Source organism: Entelurus aequoreus, linkage group LG13 (genome assembly GCF_033978785.1).
Source record: "Entelurus aequoreus isolate RoL-2023_Sb linkage group LG13, RoL_Eaeq_v1.1, whole genome shotgun sequence".
In the NCBI taxonomy this organism is placed as follows: domain Eukaryota; kingdom Metazoa; phylum Chordata; class Actinopteri; order Syngnathiformes; family Syngnathidae; genus Entelurus; species Entelurus aequoreus.
Window position 1 is genome coordinate 61,006,558 of NC_084743.1, and position 24,919 is coordinate 61,031,476.

At 39.1% G+C, this 24,919-nt stretch overlaps 1 protein-coding gene across 1 annotated transcript in view; it reads left to right on the top strand.

The window, feature by feature from the left end:
- LOC133663560 (lissencephaly-1 homolog A) overlaps window positions 1-24,919 on the top strand; it is a 49,883-nt gene that overhangs the window by 8,152 nt on the left and 16,812 nt on the right. Inside the window, exons 2-3 of the mRNA XM_062068114.1 lie at window positions 4,493-4,784; window positions 23,348-23,432. Coding sequence (XP_061924098.1) covers window positions 4,753-4,784; window positions 23,348-23,432 — 117 coding nt within the window. The 5' untranslated portion in view covers window positions 4,493-4,752. The remainder of the gene's footprint in view (window positions 1-4,492; window positions 4,785-23,347; window positions 23,433-24,919) is intronic.

Sequence of the window (24,919 nt, forward strand, 5' to 3'; positions counted from 1 at the left end):
AAGGAATGACACGGCACCCCCGGAGTGCTCAGTCTGCACCAATCTTCTTGGTGCTTCCGTTTGCTGTACAAAGGCAACAAAATCAATGGCAGGAGGAAGGGACAGATTTATGGATGCACCGCGTCTGCAGCTTATTCCCTCTCCACTACCACTCTTGCCTTTTATGCACTGATAGTTAATCTGATCCATTTCATCGCACATACTGTAGAAATCAGTTTTGCAGAGAAGGGTACCACCTCGCACAATATTAGCTTGCGGTGCGACATGGCAGCGTTGAAGGAAATGATACACAATGTCCCAGAGGTGCTCCATTTCATTCTGGTCTGGGGAGACAGGCAGGCCAGTCAATATCATGGATGTTTTCATTTCATCCAGGAATTTGTGACACACTCCAGCCACTGCATCTTCTCAATCAGTCGGGATTGATAGGGAAATTTTAAAAATCCACACCATTTCCACCAGACTGACACCCCTTTACTGATGTTGAGCAATGTATTGTAACGGTTACTCTTTTTGTTTACCATCACTGGCACTTGTACTACACTTATTAACTAGTACACTTTTAGTGGCATTTGAATGTAAAAATAGCACTTAATTTGGGGAGGTTGTAGGGATGTAACAATATAACAGACAGCGAGAGACGTTTGCACAGTGCCCGTGTTTTTAAAAAGGGTAAATCTTTATTGTTTTACAGTTCTCTTTTATGCATTTTAAAATGTACGTCTTAAGTGGCACCTTTTTATATATATATATATTTATAACTTTTTGCTAACTTATTCTTAAGTAACTTGTCACTAACGTAATTTAACTCCAGTATTAAATACCTATTTTTTAGCGTGCAAAGCTACACCATATTGGACATATTTGACCATTTAGCCACCACTTTTATTTGGTAGGTTTTGCAAATGGGTGAGCCATGGTCTTCCATGACCTCCTGGTAATTTTTTAAGTATCTGAAAAATTCCCATTCTGCAGACTTTAGCTTTTTTTAGCGGTTAATTGTTGCATCCCGATTCCCTACACACATTCGACTCGAGCCACTGTGGTATTTTTGTGACCTGAAACCACAGCACATTGCTGGGAAACTGCCAGAAACCAAAAGCTTGCTGTAATCTACACTCTGCGAGAGTTTCACTGTCACTGGGACCGCAGTCGGGTTCTGACATCACAGCTCAATAATGGGCTGTTGCATACGTCAGTCACAAGCCATGGAGCTGCACAATCTGCAGTGTTCCAAGTGTCAGATATAGAGATATATTTAGCTTTATCAGTTCTGTACAATGTACGACAGCCAAGCAGGGAAGTCATGCAAGTGTCAAATGCATTTAGATTGCAACATTTTGGATAAGTAGTACTCTGCAGTGTTCCCTTGAAAAGATCTCGGGCATAACATTCATATTTCAAATCCCTCTCTGACTATATCCTGCACCCTTGCTGCTATATGATGAATATTAAATTGATCTACAAATGATGATAATCAAGACCTGACACCTCATTGTTGATAGAACTTCAGTATAAGTTAAGATATCAGCAAATGAGAGAGAGTGGAATTGTAAGGAACTGAAAAAGGACCTGCAAAATGAAGTAAAGCTTTGTTTATGCCTTTTATTTACTCGTCGGTTGAAGATTTAGTCATCATGGTCCCAGTAGACTAAGAGGCTTATCGTGGCTCACAGTTGGCCTTCCATTGGCTACTTAGTTTTTTTTAGTTTTTTTTTAACAAGTCAGTGTGTTACTAGTCTTCATACAGTATATTCCCCCATTGTATTGAATGTATTTTGCATAAATATCCCACAATCGTCAAGTGACTAAGCTCCCCACTTGTAAAAATGGGTGTGCTGTGCTATCCCCATTCATCACCTCGTCAGACAGCTCCTAAGGAGCTGCGATAGTGACAAGAGTGTTTCGGAATGTGACAAGTGCTCGGCCGTTATTCTGGCCTCCTCTACCACGTCCTGTTTTTCTGTTCTGTCGGCAAACTGGGAGAAGATTGTGAATGTGGGTCAGCACACGCAAGTACTTGGTGAAACAATTGTGTGGAGCAGCCTATGTAGATATTGAAAATAATGGCATGTAAAAAGCAAAGGAATGCGTGATTGAGGTGTATTATTTACCTGTGTGAAGTTGGCACCCCAGCCCTCGCAAAACTCTGCTAAAATAGTCTCATTCGTTTGTGCTGGTTATGTTTCTAAGTTATTAAAGATTCTTTTATAGGTCAATCAAAGTTCAGCCAGCCTGCCCATTTGCCCAACCAAAAAAATGTCATTTGTTTGTGCTGGTTTGTGCCGTTTTAAATTATTGATTGTGCTGTTTTCATTTTTGAGATATTAAATATTAACATTTTCGGAAGCGGCGTCACCACCACCATCATTTGTTTGTGCTGGTTTGTGCAATATAATTATTAGAGGTGGGGGAAATAATAGATTTTTAAATGCATCGCAATTTGGACGTGGACAATTACAAAATCGATTAATAAACGTCAATCGATAATCTATTTGTGTATTGTAAATAAAGTAATGCAGACAGAGAGCTCCTTTTATTTTAGGGCACTTATGTTTCAGTTTTGCACACATTTCCATTAATTTAATAAATGTGATGGGAATTAATTTGACTGTTTCTTATTACAAGTGCACTGATTCTAAACGTTCCAAGTGAAGAATGCTTATTTAGTAGGGGTATAACGGTACGTGTATTTGTATTGAACCGTTTCGGTACAGGGGTTTCGGTTCGGTTCGGAGGTGTACCGAACGAGTTTCCACATGGACATATTAAGTAGCGTACCACATGTTGTGTAAACAATGCACACCGAGGCACAACACACGGCATGCTAGCAACTACCGGGCTACGATAGACTGACCTTACGTCCTCTTTTCACCGGACATGTCCTCTTTTGCGGGGCTGTCCGGGCGTAGTTTATTAAATGCCTCAAATGTCCGGCATTTTGAGTTAGGGTTGCGTGTATTTTCAATGTACGTTCAGAGTTAAGAAGGGGTTAAAAACAAAACAAATTGTGCGCGCAGCAGCATTGGTGAGGGAGGGGCAGAGACAGAGAGAGCGAGAGAGTTATGATAAACGCGCATGCGTCCTCTGCTTTTTTTTCCATAGATTTATCAGATTTAATTTTTTATTATCTATAGCAGGGGTGTCAAAAGTGTGCCTCGGAGGCCATTTGCGGCCCACAGCTAATGTTTTAAAGGCGCACGGCACATTCTAAAAATACTATTAAAATAAACAAAAACATAACAAAAGTGAAATAAAAAAAGCTTAAAGGTTAAATGTACTTTAGAAAAAGTTGCAATGTTGACTAATAAAACAAAGCTGTTATTTTTTCTTTCAAACTGTCATTGCTCAAAACATAATATTGAATCAAAATCAATGTTATTATGATTTATTGACCTATCCAAGGTTCCGATTACTTCACATCAAATATTCCACTAAGAAAAATATTTTTGGTGGAAGATTTTGCAATTTTGGTAAATAACCAAAACATTTATATTTTGTTGTTTTCTTACTGTACCGAAAATGAACCGAACCGTGACCTCTAAACCGAGGTACATACCGAAACAACATTTTTGTGTACCGTTACACCCCTATTATTTAGTGAAACGAAAATAAATGTGAAACTGCATCAATATACATAAATTAAAGATGCATCAATTATCTATTTTTAATCGAATCAAAGCTCCTGAATGATCATCATCGAATCGTGAGGTGCCCAAAGATTCCCATCTCTAATAAATATTGATTGGAATGCTTTTGTTTTTGAGATATTAACGTTTCAAATTTCCGAAAGTGACGTCATCGTGAAGTTGGCCCCCCTGGTTTTCTACAAATTAAGCCAAAATAAACTTATCAGTTTGCTGGGTTTGTGCAGTTACAATTATCGATTGTGCTGCTATACTTTGAGTTATTAAAGATTAACAATTTCGTAAGTGACATCACAACCCAACCAAAATTCTCAGTTTTCGAGCAAAACATTCTAAATTGGGTTCCAAACAATAACAAAATTGTCTAATTTTTTTGTGCTGTGTTTTGCTGGTTTGTGTTGTTGAAATTATAGATTGTGCTGCTATACTTTGAGTTAATATAGATTAATTTTGCCATAAGCGACGCCATCAGCCTCAAAAGAATTCTCCGCTTTCAACCGAAAGTCTAATTTGTGTTCCAAATTATACCAAAACGGTCTTTAGTTTGTGAAATTATCGATTGTGCTGCTATACTTTTTGAATTATTAAAGATTAACGATACCGAAAATGACATCACCCATGGTTTACAGTAGACCCGGAAGTTGTCTTCTTTTGTTTGTGCCATGCTATGATACGTGTAATTGTTGTGCACTTTTAAAAAGTTTGTTCTCGTCTGATGGGTGACTTTATGCAATTTGTTTTGGCTCATCAATGTCTTCTACTTCCCAGTATATATTTTTTCTGTTGATGCTTATTTATGATCTGTCATGCATACCTAATGCAGACCTTTGATTTCTCCCTTCCAGATGCAGTGTACACTCCGCTGTTGACCGGTCTGCAGACTCTCTGATTCTCTTGTCCCTGGAGGGGGCCAGTTCCTGAGGTCCCTATTCGATCGAAGTCTTTGTCTGGACTACACGAACAGCTCGCCATTGGAGTACACGGCTCACCCCTACTCGTGTTGTTCGGATCAGCACAGCTCATCTCCTGACTGAGGAGAGCGCAGCAGTTGCACTGTTTACTGCCAAAAGTTCCCTCCTTGCCCCAGTCACACCGTCCTGTCACCATGGTGCTTTCACAACGGCAACGAGATGAACTGTAAGTGACCAAAACTACCCTCAATCATTTTTTTCAGTAGTCCAGAGAAATGTTTCAAAGTGTTTGTATTGCACTATACCTGTTCTTTTAATGCTTGTGTACGGTCTAGAGGGCGTACCCCCATCAGGGCAGGAGCCCTCATTGAGCGGCCCACAGGCCACATCCAACTTGAAGTCATGCTATACCAGTGAGACGGAATGTCATTTTAGTTCAACGATAACATGGGATGGCATGGTACATTGCACAATTTGACTGTTCCATCGTCACGGCAACAGGTGTTTAGCGGCACCTTTGTCTGGCACCCCAAAGAAGGGGTAGTGAAAAGTAGAATAATTTGTCTTCGATATTTTGAGCCCCTTTACAATGGCAACCGGTACCATACCTAAATGAACTAATCTGTACCCTTTGGTGGAATGTCGGGCTGTAACGATATGAAAACTTCATATCACGGTTATGGTGACTAAAATTATCAGTTATTATTAGAGATGTCCGATAATATCGGACTGCCAATATTATCGACCGATAAATGTTTTAAAATGTGATCTCGGAAATTATCGGTATCGGTTTCAAAAAGTAAAATTTATAACTTTTTAAAACGCAGCTGTGCGGAGTGGTACACGGACGTATGGAGAAGTACAGAGCGCCAATAAACCTTAAACGCACTGCCTTTGCGTGCCGACCCAATCACATAATATCTACGGCTTTTCACACACAGCAGTGAATGCAAGGCATACTTGGTCAACAGCCATCCAGGTCACACTGAGGGTGGCCGTATAAACAACTTTAACACTGTTACAAATATGCGCCACACTGTGAACCCACACCAAACAAGAATGACAAACACATTTCGGGAGAACATCCGCACCGTAACACAGCATAAACACAACAGAACAAATACCCAGAACCTCTTGCAGCACTAACTCTTCCGGGACGCTACAATATACACCCCCTGTTACCCCATACCCCCCACCCCCACCTCAACCCCGCCCACCTCAACCTCAAAAATAATGCACTTTGTGACTTCAATAATAAATATGGCAGTGCCATGTTGGCATTTTTTTCCATAACTTGAGTTGATTTATTTTGGAAAACCTTGTTACATTGTTTAATGCATCCAGCGGGGCATCACAACAAAATTAGGCATAATAATGTGTTAATTCCACGACTGTAGATATCGGAATCGGTAATTAAGAGTTGGACAATATCGGATGTTGGCAAAAAAGCCATTATCGGACATCTATAGTTATTATCGTGGTGTTGTTGGTGTTCATAAAGTACTTATACACACACTGAAATCTTTTTTATTTTTCTAATTAACTAAAACAAAAGGACCCACTGTTCGGAAACCGACTCATTTGCATTTTTTGTGTTTATGCTTCACTGATAGTATGTCTTAATATTTCGTGTTTTAATGGCTAAGCTTTTATTGTTTTAAATATTGGTTTGTACTGTAGCACTTTAAGATGAATTTACATAAAAAATATGTAACAAATAAAATCGTATGATTGTTAAAAAATTTTTTTGTGGGATCCTACTCTGTTTAGCGGACCTTGAACGCACCATAAAAATGCTTCTGTCTCGTGTTCCTCTTGAGTATGGAAGGATCACCATGTTCTAAGAGAGGACCGTATTTTTTGGACTAGAAGTCGCTCCGAAGTATAAGTCGCACTGGCCGAAAATGCATAATAAAGAAGGAAAAAACATATAAATCGCACTGGATTATAAGTTGCATTTTCGGGGGAAATTTATTTGATAAAACCCAACACCAAGAATAGACAGGCATTTTGAAATAAATAAAGAATAGTGAACAACAGGCTGAATAAGTGTAAGTTATGACGCTTAAATAACCAACTGAGAACGTGCCTGGTATGTTAACGTAACATATTATGGTAAGAGTCATTCAAATAACTATAACATATAGAACATGCTATATGTTTACCAAACCATCTGTCACTCCTAATCGCTAAATCCGATGAAATCTTATACGTCTAGTCTCTTACGTGAATGAGCTAAATAATAATATTTGATATTTTACGGTAATGTGTTAATAATTTCACACATAAGTCGCTCCTGAGTATAAGTCGCACCCCCCGGCCAAACTATGAAAAAAAACGACGTATAGTCCGAAAAATACGGTATACAGTAACTTGTAGGTTCAATGTGCACAATTGGATATCTTAGTTGCTCAGATAGCAATGTGTTTTTATACGTTTAGATTGGGGTACATCTTTTCTTAATGGGGAAAGACGTTCATGTCTCTTGTTCATGTTCGCATTTAAGATGGCAACCTGGCGCCAGTCAATCTGTGAGTTTATCAAAGTGCCTTTTATCAATCACGGTTTTGCGATTATTTTAACTTAAAGCGGTAATAGTCCCCAGTTCCAACAGACTTGGTGCATTGCTGCTGGTTCCGTGTTCTATGTCTTCGTCATGTTTAATTTGCATTCAACAACAGAAATGGTTAGATTTCCACGTTGGTCGTTTTATTTATTCATCGTTTTTTTTTTTCCAAGATGTGACCAAAAGGTTTTTGTTTGTTTTTGCTTTTCCAACTGGTTGAAATGAACAAGACGGTTGATTTGAGTGTCAATCTTGCAGTGTCATTGAGGAATGTGCCTGCTTTTAACTTTAGCATTTCATGACAAGGCACCGAACATTCCCAACAATGTGTCTATTTGTATGTTTCAGATTAGCACTGTGGGGCGGGACCCGTTGGTATGGGAAACTCTATTGGAATGCTAATCTCTCATTAGCTCCGTACTATTCAGAAGAAGCTTCCAGGACCTACTCCTCGCCCCTTATTTCTCAGTCTGTGGTCTACCATCTCACAGGAAACTGGTGTCACCGTGCTCAAGCATCTGGTGCATTCCCTTTCTGGTGTCACAGCTTGTCGCAGTTGTTAGTGAATGATTGCTGACTAGGTATTGTTTCCGTTTGTGAATCCGGTTTTCGCACGGCTTGTTTGAAAACTAGTGACACATTTTTAGCTTGGGCATTGCTACCTGTCTGTGACGTGGTACGTTTTATCTGGGAGTCAGTGTAAAGGTTATTGGCAAATAACAGTTAATTTTGTTTCTTGCTAGTTTTGCAAGTCAGCAATCATACATGTTACGAGTTCCTTTTGTTGTATGTCATAAGAAATGTTGTAAACTTACATTTGGCACGTTTAGTCTTAGACCTTTTGGGTTTATCGTTCTGTTGTTCAATAATATGGTGTAATTTTGTTTGCACAGCATCTGGAAAACAGCTTTTTAATTACATTTTTTTTTTTTAAACCTAGCAGATGAAAAGCACATTTGTGTCTTACAGGGTCAGGGGACTCGCTGCCTGTGGCGTTTTGTAAAAATAGCTGAAGAAGTAACAAACATGGTACTTTCCTGAGAGACCTGCCGGGCACCCGTGTGCTGATGGGTCTTTTTATTTTTCTTATTTATTTCTGCTACAAAGAATATGCCCCAAGTCCTCTCACAGACTACTCTTAACGGCTACATTTGTGTACATTACCTTCAGACCCTGAATGCCTACATAATATTGTCTGGCGAGGAAAAAAAATATAATCCGCAGTATACGGAAAACCCCTGAAGCAGAAATTGGAATGATTTATTTTCAATGAAATGTGCTTTTAACGAATACATGTTCATTCTGTCCTAACAGCTGCAGAATAGACCATGTATGTGAGCTGGGAGGTAATATGACAACTGGTGTAACCCTGCGAAAGTGATACCCATATCTTCCTTTCAGATACGCTCGCTCGCTTCCAGAGATGAACATGAATTAAGCTTCTTTAAAATCGCTTATTATTAAACTCCCACTATTTACAATGGTAGTTTTGAATGTAAGTGAAAGTGTTCAGATTGTCAAGTTTCAGGCGTGGCTGGGGACAGGTCATGTGACACCAACTATTAAATCAGCGCCAGTGAATATTTGTTGATATTCAATGGAACCCATGTGTATTACGCCTTTTTTCAGTCTTCCCTAGCCAAAAAAAAAAAGGTAATCCAGGTCATTTTCAAACTGGGAAACCTGGCCGATCATTGAAATCCATTCCAAGTTGTGATTAGGGATAGTTAAGGGTTTATGAGCTCTGGGCTTTGGTACAAAGACTTTACTGGAATGAAATTCTTCCTCCCTGTGTGCCACTTAGATATTCCCTTTCTTTCTGTAGTTTCTGGATTAAAGGCTCGCCCTGTCCTGTAGCATTTTAGTTCATATGAAATAAGGCAACTCATTTTCATTTCCCCTTATAGGGGACATTTTACTCTTTTTTGACTTATGAATGTCCTCACAATCTTGGATACATGTTTAAACTAGGGCTGGGCAATATGGCCTTTTTTTAATATCTCAATATTTTTAGGCCATGTCACGATACACGATATATATCTCGATATTTTGCCTTAGCCTTGAATGAACACTTGATGCATATGATCACAGCAGTATGATGATTCTATGTGTCTACATTAAAACATTCTTGTTCATACTGCATTAATATATGCTCATTTTAAACTTTCACGCAGAGAGGGAAATCACAACTAAGTCAATTGACCAAAAGTGTATTTATTAAACAGTTATTAAGCAGTAGCACAAACATTCATGTCATTTCAAAACAGAACGTGCAAGATTGTCAGACATTTTAAAACTAGCTATTAGTGCACTTTTGTGCATGATGTCACTAATATGACATATCAAAACAACACTAAATTAAAGTGCACTTTTTGTACAGAACGCCACTACAATAGTTTAAAACAAATAAAGTGCACTTTTGTGCATGATGTCACAAGATATTTCAATAACTGTCAAATAAAAATGAGCTGCATAATAGAAAATCAAATAATATATGTCCTTCGCTATGTGGTAAGTTCCTGCGGACGTGATCTTCTGTGGTTGACTATTTTTTTCATACGGTCTTGATGTGGAAATGGTTGCCTCGGCATTTTGTTGGTGTGGCACCGAACGTAGATGTTGACATGCGGAGTTTCAAGCACTCTTCATTCTCTAGCGGGTGACTTTTCAAATGATGCTACATATTAGCAGAAATGCTACTTTTTGTAGCAACGCTTTTGCCCCACACTTGACAAATTACAGTTGTCTGTTCGACATATTCCCACTTAAAGCCAAACCACCGCCAGACGATGGACCCCCTGCTGTTTTTCTTGGGAATTAATTCTTCCTTCATTTGTTACCAGATTCGCACCTTCTTTCTCTCGTATTACCACTCGCACCACAGCTAACGTTACCCATGCCGCTACCTCTCTGCTTTGCGAGGGCGTATACGTATGTGACATAGATAGATAGATAGATAGATAGATTGATAGATAGATAGATAGATAGTACTTTATTGATTCCTTCAGGAGAGTTCCCTCAGGAAAATTAAAATTCCAGCAGCAGTGTACAGAATTGAGATCGAATTTAAAAAAGTAAATAATGGGGGTATAAATGGAAACAAAATAGAAAAATATTACAATAGAATAAAAACAAAAAGCATCAATGAGAATACAAATATAACAGTATAATAAGAATATAACAAGAGAAACTAGGCATTAGGGACCATGTTATAAAAACGTATTACACTGTTATTGTTTTGCATCCCCCGTCATTCTAATACCCCCCCTCCCTCCCAGAGAGGAGTTGTACAGTCTAATGGCGTGTGGGACAAAGGAGTTTTTTAGTCTATTAGTCCTGCACTTGGGATGAAGCAGTCTAGCACTGAACAGGCTCCTCTGGCTACTGACAACGGTATGCAGAGGGTGACTGGCATCATCCAGGATGCTCACTAGTTTTTCCACAGTCCTCTTCTCTGCCACCGTCACCAGTGAGTCCAGTTTTAGTCCGATCGTAGAACCTATGTAAGAAGGTGCGCTTGTTTTATGAAAAGGAGAGACAGGAAAGAGAGAGAAGAGCCTGTAGTGTAATGCCCGCAGCTAAAAGCAACTGCGTGAGAACGTATACTCGAATATCACGATATAGTCATTTTCTATATCGCACAGAGAAACCCGCGATATATCGATATATCGCCCAGCCCTAGTTTAAACAATGTCAAATGTTAAATCCTAAAGTTCAATCATTTTGGTGTGAGCCTGTAAGCAGATTTGGATGCCTGGGAAGGCTTTTTTGCTGTCTTCTTTTTAGTTTTCAGTTAATTTGATAATGTCAGTTTGACTGACTGATGCTCTGCTCTTTTGTGGTGAGACTGTTTGCTACAGCCTGTCCGCCTTCTCTGATGTCTATAAAATAAATACTTTGTTTTTGTCCACAAAATTTGACAAAATTTGTTGTCGTAGCCCGGTCGCTGCTAGCATGCCGTGTGTTGTGCCTCTGTGTGCATTGTTTACACAACGTGCGGTACGCTACTTAATATGTCCGTGTGGAAACTCGTTCGTAAACCTCCGAACCGAACCGAAACCCCCGTACCGAAACGGCTCAATACAAATACACGTACAGTTACACCCTTACTTATCAGTCATAATAACTTTTTTTTTTAAACTTTTTGAATAATACTAACATACTATCTTCATTACACCGTTTTTAACCTTCCACCTCAACCAGTCTGTCAGTCGGCAAAATCTGCTCTGCTGACACTTCCATTGTGTCCATCAATTCCTTTGTGGCTTAAAGTTGTGTTGTGGCTTCATGTTGTTATTGTGTTGTGGGGTTGGTATTTGTTGTGCCTTTTACAATTGTGTTGCGGCTTTCCGCTTTGTTGTTTTTTAGCGTTTGCACTTGTTGTGACCTTTCTCGGCCACCGTTGGTATCCGCCATTCTTGTTTTGATGACTGATGGCGATGACGCCACAGACGGGCAGACGGACTTGAGTAACGTTTAATATCCTTATCATTAAAAGTAATAAACTTCGTATAAAGTCTGCCTTTCTTAAATTTTACTTTGTCTTTTTCCTAGTACTGATGACATCGACTGATTCCGCTTTATAACAATGTTAGATTGGTACATGTAAGATATATCTTCCGGAAGGCCAAATTGCAGAGCACCGATCGATGTGGTTGAATCTTTTGAATATAGATGCATAGCTCGATACATCGACGGGCCTACTGTTTTGTCATAAAGGCCCAGTACAAAATTAGATAAGCTTCGGTCGTGTTGACCACAATAGAAAGCTATAATTGTCCTGTTTGTTTTGTGTAAAAATTGTGTAACGTTGGTGTACTCGCAGGGAGCTAATGTGAAGTTTTCCATCTAGTTGTGTTCTGCTTACCACATAAGTAAATGTGGATAAGGTATTATCGTCATAATAACATGTTTAACAAGCAGTGACATACGCAATGAAATGTATTTTCTACCGAGTCTGAATTCATCTCAACAGAACCATTTTGCAGACCTACTCAGAAAGTGGGGTTAAGAATGTGGCCGTAGAGCAACATTTACACCAAAGCTAATCCAACACGCATTATCTAGATAGCAGAGAAGTGTGGTAAATGTAGATTAGAAATCGTCATGGGTCACAGTTAATCTACTTAATTAACATTAATGTGAAAAAAAAATCTAAAAGAGGCTTTTTCTAATTAGTTAAATGTTCAAATCAACAAAAGGAATGATATATTTGTTGTGTTTTTCGGGTGATTAATCTTCCTCTCTTGTTGTTGGTAGATGGGGGCTCCCTTTTGTCTGTCCAGCAAGAAATATGTTAGATACGGTTTGCATGTGAATGGACACAAGTCTACTGTTCTAATGTAACTGGAAAATAATGCAATGTTGTCTTGGATCTTATGATCTTTTTTTCCCAAGCATGTTACTGCTCGGTACTCAGCTGTTAAGATGGAGCTTATCTCAACCTTTTTAGCTCTCAAGCAAGCAATCAAAGGCATCACATGGCACCCTCCACTTTGCACTTTTCTTTCAATTGCCTTTTTTTTTTTGTACTTTTATTTTAATTTGTCATTTATGAGCATATTATTCCACACAATAAACAGAATCCATAATATCAATAACTAGAGATGTCCGATAATGGCTTTTTTGTCGATATTCCGATATTGTCCAACTCTTAATTACCGATTCCGATCTCAACCGATACCGATATATACAGTCGTGGAATTAACACATTATTATAAATAATAAATGATAAATGGGTTATACTTGTATAGCGCTTTTCTACCTTCAAGGTACTCAAAGCGCTTTGACAGTATTTCCACATTTACCCATTCACACACACATTCACACACTGATGGCGGGAGCTGCCATGCAAGGCGCTAACCAGCAGCCATCAGAGGCAAAGGGTGAAGTGTCTTGCCCAAGGACACAACGGACGTGACTAGGAAGGTAGAAGGTGGGAATTGAACCCCAGTAACCAGCAACACTCCGATTGCTGGCACAGCCACTCTATCAACTTCGCCACGCCGTCCCTAATTTTGTTCTAATGTCCCGCTGGATGCATTAAACAATGTAACAAGGTTCTCCAAAATAAATCAACTCAAGTTATGGAAAAAAATGCCAACATGGCACTGCCATATTTATTATTGAAGTCACAAAGTGCATTATTTTTTTTAACATGCCTCAAAACAGCAGCTTGGAATTTGGGACATGCTCTTCCTGAGAGAGCATGAGGAGGTTGAGGTGGGCGGGGTTTAGGGGGGTGTATATTGTAGCGACCCGGAAGAGTTAGTGCTGCAAGGGGTTCTGGGTATTTGTTGTTGTGTTTATGTTGTGTTACGGTGCGGATGTTCTCCCGAAATGTGTTTGTCATTCTTGTTTGGTGTAGCTTCACAGTGTGGTGCATTTTTAAACAGTGTTAAAGTTGTTTATACGGCCATCCTCAGTGTGACCTGTATGGCTGTTGACCAAGTATGCATTGTATTCACTTGTGTGTGTGAAAAGCTGCAGATATTATGTGATTGGGCCGGCACGTAAAGGCAGTGCCTTTAAGGCTTATTGGTGCTCTGTACTTCTCCCTACGTCCGTGTACACAGCAGCGTTTTAAAGAGTCATACATTTTACTTTTTGAAACCGATAATTTTGAAACCGGTAATTTCCGATATTACATTTTAAAGCATTTATCGGCCGATAATATCGGCAGTCCGATATTATCGGACATCCCTAGTCAGGTTCATAGATACAGTATAATGCTGTGGATCATCATTTGTCCCAAAGTAGTTGTTGAGTTGTTGTTGAAGGAAATAGCGAACGTTGTGATGCGTTTGTGAAATCTATGCGCCACCATATCCTTAAAATGATCAAAATACGTAAATATAACATGTTATTATACATGTGCCTGTTACCACTTACAACATGTATATAAATGGTTGACGGAGGTTTTGAAGTACCTTTTAAAAGGCGGAATAGATTGAATCCCATTACTTCCATTGTTAGCTGACACTTGCTAGCGTTTATTTACGAATCAGAATGCATAACAAAGTGCAGTTCCCCCTTTAGAGATTGAACACAGGCATGAATAGTCTTGTCTAGAACCACTTGAGTTTATTTCAGGCAAAATGAACAAATCAATTACATGCAGTGTTTTCATTGATTAAACACAATTATTGTATAAAAGGGGACCAAACAACATAATTTGTGCATCATTTTGACCAAAGAACTAGCATTACATGTTATGTAGCCCACAAGCAAGTGTTTTAAATGTAGAAAAAAAAACATAATATGACCCTTTTTAAACAAAACCACAAAAAACAGTGTCTAAGTTGCTGATTTTAGCAAGTCTGCCGGCCATCATGAGTTGTTTACTTTGAACAAAATATTTGACAACGTGATGTCAAATATTGGAACTTGTACAAAAGATACTTGGCTGATCCAAACAAGCACATCTCTGGTAATGGTGTGGATTTAGAGCAGTGTATTGATCGTGGAGCGCAATTTAGGCAGGAAATGAAATCATTTTCAGACTGGAAGGATAGCTGACTCACTTCTCTTCGATGAGATCATCCCCGTCTCATTTCTCTATCGCCCTCGTTGTTCTCCCAATGAAAGACTCTCATACCATTCATTGATGGTGATTGGTGGGCGATATCTTTCCTTTTTAGTTTTGCGAAACATTTGAATGTTAATGTATTGTGTGCTCTCGTATTTCTTCCCTCCATGTCTTGAGTCAATCTTCTCTATCTGCCCACTCGCCTCGCTATCTCCCCAACCCAATACGTCATATCTGTAGGCTGCAAGTAACCATAGTAACCAGCCAGTTTGCTCCTCTTCCGTCTACATTGTTGTCTCTATTTTCTTTCTTTTTGTCTTGGTCAATTTTTTGAAATGTGTTTCTCCTGTAGGCTGTTTTTCTTTTTTTTGTTGACAGGAATTCTAATGAATGCTGTTTTATTACTGCTTGTTTCTTTTGGCTGCTATTTTTGCATCATTATGTATTGTTCTATAACCAAACAATGGGATCTATTTTAAACATTTTAACCCTCTTGTTTTTCCCACTAGCTGTATGCTTTTTTTTGTGAATTATGCTAAAAAACTCAAGATATGTTCCACATATCTTGTGACATATATGAGTCAACTTAGGTAAGAACTGAAAAACCCCCACAATATACGTTGGTTTGCACAAAGCATTGCGGATACGGGGTTCTGCTGGTGATATACAGTTTTTTTTTTTTAAATGTTTGGTGCTAGCTTGCAGATTAGATTATCATTCAGGAAAAGAATCTACTAAAAGATGTATCTCTTTTTAAACAGACATTGAGAACATTTGAATTAGTATTGCAATTTCGAAAATGAAAGACTTAAATTTAAGTTGTCGTACCATTCAAAACGCAAATGGTTGTGATTAGGGTTGCGGGATATAGATATATATATTACATCAATTTAAACGACGATAGTTTTTAATACTGTTATATCGTGATAATGCATGTTGATGACTTATTCTAGCTATGTCCTGCAAATGTGGAAAAGAACAAGCGAACAACTGCGTCCTCAACGTAATGTAGCGTCTTCTCTAGGGGCTAACGTCCCTCCACTGTGCAAAGCCACTTCTAAGTAGGGATGTATATTGTTAGGATTTTATCGATACCAATATCGATATTGCTTATCGATACCAGTGTTCATCGGTACTCTGGTCGGTACAAATGTACTTTGTGTAAATAAAGATGTGGAGGGAAAACTTTTTTTTTTTTTATCAGCACAAGATGTTGTGCACCAGCAACATCTTGGTATAACATCTCACAGCAGGGAAGTCTTTTATCAACACCTACTTTTCAACACCTACTCTGTGCCTGTGCATGGTACAATGCAGTTTTTATGTCATCTTGTAAAGACCACACAGATCCAGAACTGTTTCTATTCATTACAATTACACTTATCCATTTTCTACCGCTTGGTCTTATAATATTAAAAATAATAGTATAAATGAATAATAAAGTAACATATTAATGTATGGTATTCATGTTCAATCACAGACCTTTAACTGATATACTATATGTCAAATATATAGTATAAATTAGAGATGTCCGATAATGGCTTTTTTGCCGATATTCCGATATTGTCCAACTCTTAATTACTGATTCCGATATCAACAGATACCGATATATATACAGTTGTGGAATTAACACATTATTATGCCTAATTTTGTTGTGATGCCCCGCTGGATGCATTAAACAATGTAACAAGGTTTTCCAAAATAAATAAACTCAAGTTATGGAAAAAAATGCCAACATGGCACTGCCATATTTATTATTGAAGTCACAAAGTGCATTATTTTTTTTAACATGCCTCAAAACAGCAGCTTGGAATTTGGGACATGCGCTCCCTGAGAGAGCATGAGGAGGTTGAGGTGGGCGGGGTTGGGGTGGGGGTAGGGTGTAGCAGGGGGTGTATATTGTAGCGTCCCGGAAGAGTTAGTGCTACAAGGGGTTCTGGGTATTTGTTCTGTTGTGTTTATGTTGTGTTACGGTGTGGATGTTCTCCCGAAATGTGTTTGTCATTCTTGTTTGGTGTGGGTTCACAGTGTGGTGCATATTTGTAACAGTGTTAAAGTTGTTTATACGGCTACCCTCAGCGTGACCTGTATGGCTGTTGACCAAGTATGCATTGCATTCACTTGTGTGAAAAGCCGTAGATATTATGTGATTGGGCCGGCACGCAAAGGCAGTGCCAATATTGTTGTCTGGGTGGATATCGGGAGAAATTCGGGACAATGGTTGCCCCGGGAGATTTTCGGGAGGAGCACTGAAATTCGGGAGTCTCCCGGAAAAATCGGGAGGGTTGGCAAGTATGACTGGGAGACGCTACTGCTCTGTACTTCTCCCTACGTCCGTGTACCACTCCGTACAGCGGCGTTTTAAAAAGTCATAAATTGTACTTTTTGAAACCGATACCGATAATTTCCGATATTACATTTTAAAGCATTTATCGGCCGATAATATTGGCAGTCCGATATTATTAGACATCTCTAGTAAATAGTCATGAAAATAAAGAAAATGCATTGAATGAGAAGGTGTGTCCAAACCTTTGGCCTGTACTGTTTATCGAAATATAAATTTTAGGCAATATCATCCATCTCTAACCGTGATCGATTACCTCACTTTGATAAACTCGCGGTAGGCTGATACTCCTCATTTCCTGGAGAAGTTGATCGTGAGCTGACAACTAGAGCGCTACTCGCCATCTATCCCGAATGCTAACACGAATACAAGACACATTGACGTCTTCTCTCTTAGGAGAGTGATAAATATAAAGTTTACGGACATGTCTACAAAAGGAAAATAATCCACGTGTCGTCATACAAACCGGAAGTAAAGCTTGCCTTTTTATTTTATCAATAAACACTAGAGATGTCCGATAATATCGGACTGCCGGTATTATCGGCTGATAAATGCTTTAAAATGTAATTATGGAAATTATTGGTATCGGTTTCAAAAACTAAAATTCATGACTTTTTAAAATGCCGCTGTGTACACGGACGTAGGGAGAAGTACAGAGCGGCAATAAACCTTAAAGGCACTGCCTTTGCGTGCCGGCCCAATCACATAATATCTACGGCTTTTCACACACACAAGTGAATGCAAGCATACTTGGTCAACAGCCATACAGGTCACACTGAGGGTGACCGTATAAACAACTTTAACACTGTTACAAATATGCGCCACACTGTGAACCCACACCAAACAAGAATGACAAACACATTTCGGGAGAACATCCGCACCGTAACACAACATAAACACAACAGAACAAATACCCAGAACCCCTTGCAGCACTAACTCTTCCGGGACGCTACAATATACACCCCCCGCTACCCCCTACCACCCCACCTCAACCCCGCCCACCTCAACCTCCTCATGCTCTCTAAGGGAGAGCATGTCCCAAATTCCAAGCTGCTGTTTTGAGGCATGTTGAAAAAAAAAAAAGCACTTTGTGACCTCAATAATAAATATGGCAGTGCCATGTTGGCATTTTTTTCCATAACTTGAGTTGATTTATTTTGGAAAACCTTGTTACATTGTTTAAAGCATCCAGCGGGGCATCACAACAAAATTAGGCATAATAATGTGTTAATTCCACGACTGTATATATCGGTATCGGTTGATATCGGAATCGGTAATTAAGAGTTAGACAATATCGGAATATCGGATATCGGCAAAAAAGCCATTATCGGACATCTCTAATAAACACTGTACATTTTTATTACGTTTTAACCTGTGAAGGTTTTAAACACTCAAATAACAATAATAGGGCACATAAGAAGCCACACAAATAGTATTTATTTTTTAGAAAGCATATTGTGTGTCTTTTTATTTCTTCTTTTGGAATAGAGCTTGGTATAAATAATGATAACCGTGATATGAAATGTTCATATCGTTACATCCCTATCAGTTGGAACACCCCTCCATCCACATCAAAGCTCCCCTCTGGGTTTACGTTTCCCTCACCTCCCTTTGCCATTTTCTCATTTTCGCACACGTCGTCCCTTCTTCAGCTGTATAAGTAGGCAGCTTGTCAGAGGAGTAGTTACCCTCCTACTAACCTTGAGCTCTAATGAGGCTTGTTGTCATAAGTATTCAGGTGGGCAGAAGGTGAGGTGCAGGGAGTCTTGACAGACTGCAATTCTCCTCAAAGCAAGGCCTGCCTTACAGCTTGTCTGGCTTTTCCTGGCTTTAGGTGTTTGCTCTTCGCATACACAAGCGGAATCAAGGCAATAATGTGGTGTGACACTGATATTTATAATTTAAAAAATTTACATCAAAGCCTAACTAAGGAAAATCGCAAACACCATTCGTGACAAACACACTGAAACACAGTTGTGCCAAGCTAGTATGAAAGTGTGCCTTGCCCAAGGGCACTTAGGCATGTGCATTACATAAGATTTTCTTGATGAATGAATAAGTCACTTTTATTTAGTTTATAGTGTTTCAATGCCGATGCGGTTTTGAGCATAGTAATGCTGCCCGGAGGAGGTCTGTGTGGATGTGACGCAGCTTCCCTTGCTGATGTAGTGGGTTATGCTTCAGGCTATAAATGTAGCTCAGACCAAATCAGCAGGGTGTCTGCTGGTTGTAGCCAAGCAAGTCCCACTCTGTTCAGCGATCCTTGAACACACCGTAAAAACATGTCCTCCTCGTATTCCCGTTGAGTATAGAATAGGGATGATGTTCGAAATCCGTTCTCTCGGTTGTTCGATAGGAAAAGAACCGATTCCATGGACTCTAATCCCTTTTTGAGAACCGGTTCCCGTTATCGAGGCCACTATAGTAAAGAAAAAGAGTTGGTTCTTTATTCGAATCCCTGGGAATGAATCCCTTCCCACGTACAGGAAATGCCCTGTGGGACCTGCAATGTTATGCCCATTTGATTGTAGACTCTTATTGACACCTTGTGGCGATATGAAAATACTACGCGTCATTAGTTTGGGCACTTCAGGGTTGAGACAATTGAGAAGTAGACAAGTTGTGTTAGAGCTCTTACAAGCCTTGGAAAAGATAAGTCTGTAAGTAAACTGTTTAACTTGTTTATGTAACTCAATATTAAGGTGGAAAGTGGTTAAGTTTGATATTAAGATGTTTATTGAAAAACGATTTTTGTGCACTGTTTCAATGGATGTTTTGAGGACTTAAAATGGCTGCCAGTCGTATATTTCCACCATCGAAATAGTTTCAACAATCAGAAGTATTTGTTTGATGATAGGACTGTATATTTGTGTGAAGCTAATATTTACATATTGTGTATTACATTTCAGTATGTTAATTGAATCACATAGCTTACCGTATTTCCTTGAATAGCCGCAGGGGCGCTAATTAATTTAAAACCTCTTCTCACTCCTGCGGTTACCAAAACCATGCGGAATGAGCAAGCATGCTCTAATTATTTTAAAACCTCTTCTCACTCCGGCGCATACCTTATCATTAAAGACACATTTAATAAAAAAAACGTTATTATGATCTTACCTTTACTTGTAGATGGGTCCATGTGCAGCTGCTTCTGATCAAAGGCAGTCTTTCTCATCTTTCTTCAATTTTAAAAGTCTCTGGAGATATTCCTTTAATTATTACCTCCTGCTTCGATTGAAAGTCCAGTTTAGAAAACGGTTTTATTTTAGATATGTAATCCTCCATGTTAAAAGTGCAAGCAAACAATTGCTGCATGCTTGCTGCTTGTTGTCTTCTTCTGCAGTACCTGTCTCCTGCAGTACTGGTAGTCGCAAGAAGGATCACTAGCGCCCTCTACCACCTGGAGGCGGGAGTCATTTAATGACTCATATTTGACCCGGCGGAAGTGCCAAGCATGCGCTAATTATTTTGCGAAACGAGTTTGACCCGGCTGTAATTCTAGGCAGGCGAATACTATATTCCCGGCGCCAATTCAAGGAAATACGGTATACATTTGTCATTGTGTGTATTTCAGTTTAAAAAAAAAAAAATAACAGTCCAGTGCAAGACAAAAGTAAAGATAGGAAAAGACAAAGCAGGATCAACAACAATAAAGAGCCTAAATGGATTCATCTCCTTTGGATTGTTTGTTAGCTGTCTGCCAAGCTGTATAACCTCAACACGTATAGTGAGGGCAGAACAGGCAATATGCAATTATTGCCAAGCTTCGCTCTCATGTATGGGGGGAAGAATTGTTGAGTGGTGTTCTTAGTGTCATAGTGTATTTAGTTAGTATGTTCCAATAGCAGCAGAAGTGCACTTTTTGGAGAGCTGTATTATTTTCAGTTTTGTGCCCAAGGGACTGATTTTATTTAACACTATATTATTATTTATACACCTATAGTGATCACAGAGACAGGTTGTTTTTGTGTTACTGTATATATTTGTTTTTCTAAAAAATCCCACTTAATATACTTTGGGTAACAGTCAATATATATATATAATTTTTTTAGGGGGGTAACAGTCAATATTTATTCATTTATTTATTTATTTTTTTTCTCTTATAAAATAAAAGTGAGCTTTTGTTAAACCAAATATTGTGTTTTTTTCCATATACAACAACCTATCTGGATTCGATAAGGAATCGGTTCGATAAGAGGATTGGATATTGGGCTCAAACTCGATAATTTCTTATCAAACATCATCCCTAGTATAGAACGATCACTCTGTTCTAAAAGAGCACAGCTTGTATGTTCAATGTGCACAATTGAATATCTTATTTGCTCCGACAGTAATGTGTTTCTATGAGTTCAGATTGGGGTATGTTGTTTTTAAAAAGGGGAAAGACGGCAATGTCTCTTGTTTTCATGTTATTTAAGTTTGAGACCCGGCGCCAGTCCTTGAGTTTATGAAAATGTAATTATCAGTCACGATATACTAACGGTCGGGTGTTTACCACAGTTTGTCGTTACATCCCTATTTTTGTTGTTTTTTTGGCAGCAATTTTTTTGTGGCTGGCCTGCGCATCAAGTGGACACCCCCACTTGACCTATTCATACATTACATTTGATCATTTTAAGATTAAAAAATATATAAATGAAAATGAATACTAAATATACTTAACAGTGGGTACGGAAAGTATTCAGACACCCTTACATTTTTCACTTTTAGTTTCATTGCTCCCATTTGTTAAATAAAAAAAGTTAATTTTATTTCTCATTAATGTACACTCAGCACTCCAGTGTAACAGAAAAAAACACAAATAGAGAATTTTTTTGCAAATGCATAAAAAAATTAAAAACTCAAATCCGCATGTACATAAGTATTACGACACCTCCTTCTATACTTTGTTAATGCACCTTGGGCAGCAATTACAGCCTCAAGTATTTTTGAATATGATGCCACAAGCTTGGCACACCTGTCTTTAGGCAGTTTCGCCCATTCCTCCTTGCCCATTCCACCTTGCAGCACCTCTCAAGCTCCATCAGATTGGATGGGAAGCTTTGTTTTTTTTATCCAGGATGTCTCTGTACATTGTTGCATTCATCTTAGTTTAGTCAGGGAGGTGACCAAGAACCTGATGGTCACTCTGTCAGTGCTACAGCATTCCTCTGTGGAGAGAGGAGAACCTTCCAGAAGGGCAACCACCTCTGCAGCAAACCACCAATCAGGCCTGTATGGTAGACTGGCCAGACGGAAGCCTTTGCCAAAATGCACCTGAAAGACTCTGACCATGCGAATTAATATGATCTGGTCTGATGAGACAAAGCTTGAACTCTTTGGCGTGAATGCCAGGTATCATGTTTGGAGGAAACCAGGCACCGCTCATCACCAGGCCAATACCATCCCTACAGTGAAGCATGGTGGTGGCAGCATCATGCTGTGGGGATGGTTTTCAGCGGCAGGAACTGGGAGACTTGTCAGGATAGAGGGAAAGATGAATGCAGCAATGTACAGAGATACATCCAATCTGATGGAGCTTGAGAGGTGCCGTGAAGACTAATGGGTAAAGAGGACTGGGGAAAACTGCCCAAAGACAGGTTTGTCAAGCTTGTGGCATTGTATTCAAAAAGACTTAAAGCTGTAATTGCTGCCAAAGGTGCATCAACAAAGTATTGCGCAAAGGGTCTGAATACTTACGTACATGGGATTTTCTATTTTTTTATTCTTAATACATTTGCAAAATGTTCTACATTTCAGTTTTTTCTGTCAAGATGGGGTGCTGAGTGTACATTAATGAGAAATCCAATTAACATTTTAGATTTGAGCAGATTGCTGCAATAAAACAAAGAGTGACAAATTTAAAATCTTCTGAATACTTTCCGTACCCACTATATTTAGTCAAACAATAGTACTCACGTGAAAGAGTCCTTCAATGCGCAATTATATTTCTACATCCCCTGAATTCATACGCATGTGCAGACTTTAGGCCATTGCCCAACCCCACCCCCACCTCGTATTCACACCAGAGGGATTCATACTGTGGTATATTATTTGCCCACAGACACAGAATCTCATTATCGACAACAGACAGATTTGTGATGGACAGATAGCAGGGAAGGTGTGTGTGTGTGTGTGTGTGTGTGTGTGCATACATGTACTGTATGCCTCAGTTTATACATGCAATGTTCTATTATATCAGTGTGACAAAACATTTAGAAGTGTGTGAAAGCACTTCTTGATATGCTGTTCCCCTAAGCACACTTCCCCCTTTGTTTTACAATGTTGAATACATATCTCCCTGCCATCATGATTCACGTTTGCCATTATAATCAGGAGAACTAATTAAAGGTCCTCTTTTGTGTGTTGCAGAAATCGAGCCATAGCTGATTATCTGCGTTCCAATGGATATGATGGAGCATATTCTACTTTCAAGAAGGAAGCAGAATTAGACATGGTAAGTAGACAAAGGGAACATCAACATCCACACAACTTCGCACATCAACAATCATGTTCCACAGCCTTTGATTCTCTCTCCCTTGTGGAGCTGCCACAATACACAGGAGTGTGACTCTGAGCACCTCCATCTAATCATGGGGGTGCATCTGAATACTCCCTGGATGCATTGCCTGGGGAAAAAAATAAATAATCTTCAACATAGATATTGCAATCCCAATATTGTTTTTACTAGTAATTTGGTTATGCATTTAATTTATTTTATTTAAAGACATGCACCTGGGGATAGGTTGACTGGCAACACTATATTGGCCCTAGTGTGTGAATGTGATTTAATTGTTGTCTCTCTATCTGTGTTGGCCCTGCGATGAAGTGGTGACTTGTCCAGGGTGTACCCCGCCTTCCGCCCGAATGCAGCTGGAATAGGTTCCGGCACCCCCGTGACCCCAATAGGGACAAGCGGTAGAAAATGGATGGAGTTTATATTGGCGCGGTTGGGAGAGTTGCCGTGCCAGCAACCTGAAGGTTCCTGGTTCTTGTACTTGTACCTTCTACCAACCTCGTCATGTCTGTTGTGTCCTTGAGCAAGACACTTCACCCTTGCTCCTGATGGGTCCTGGTTAACCTTGCATGGCAGCTACCGCCATCAGTGTGTGAATGTGTGTGTGAATGTGGAAATAGTGTCAAAGCGCTTTGAGTACCTTGAAGGTAGAAAAGCGCTATACAAGTATAACCCATTTACCATTTACCATATTAGGGATGTAACAATATGAACATTTTATATCACGGTTATCGTGACGGAAATGATCCCGGTTATCATTATTATCGCGGTACTGTTGAATGAGCTCAAAAAGTACTGAAATAGTTTGACTAAGTTACTTTTTTTCAATCACTAAAATAAATAGATTCACTATTTTACATGTTTTGTGCTTATTTCTCACTGAGTTTAGTATTGTATCTGCTTTGAAGCTTTTATTGTTTTTAATATTGTTGTGTACTTAGCACTTTAAGATGTATTTAAATGTAAAGTGCATAAAAAATAAAATATATTATTATTATTTATATTTATAGCGGGCATTGTGGTGTCCTACTCCGTTCAGCGGTCCTTGAACACATCGTAAAAACACCTCTGTCACGTAGTCTTGAGAATAGAACGATCACTCTGTTCTAAGAGAGCACAGTTTGTAGCACGGTTTTTCGATAACTTTAATTTTAAACGGTAATACTAACAAATGTGAGTTTTACCTCGGTTATAGTTATTACAGTTAATTGTTAGATCCCTAGTTTATGTTCTCAAAACCTGTATGCATGGTTGTAATGTTCCTAAATTATGCTAATTCGTGGCTGAAATCCACCTTCCCAAAGATGTTATGTTATCTTTAGGACACACAATCAATCAACTGATCAATGATTATGCTCATCCTTAATAATGGTACAGTCAAGAACCCTACTCTTACCCTCTGACTTTTGTTTCCTTACCATTCCCCC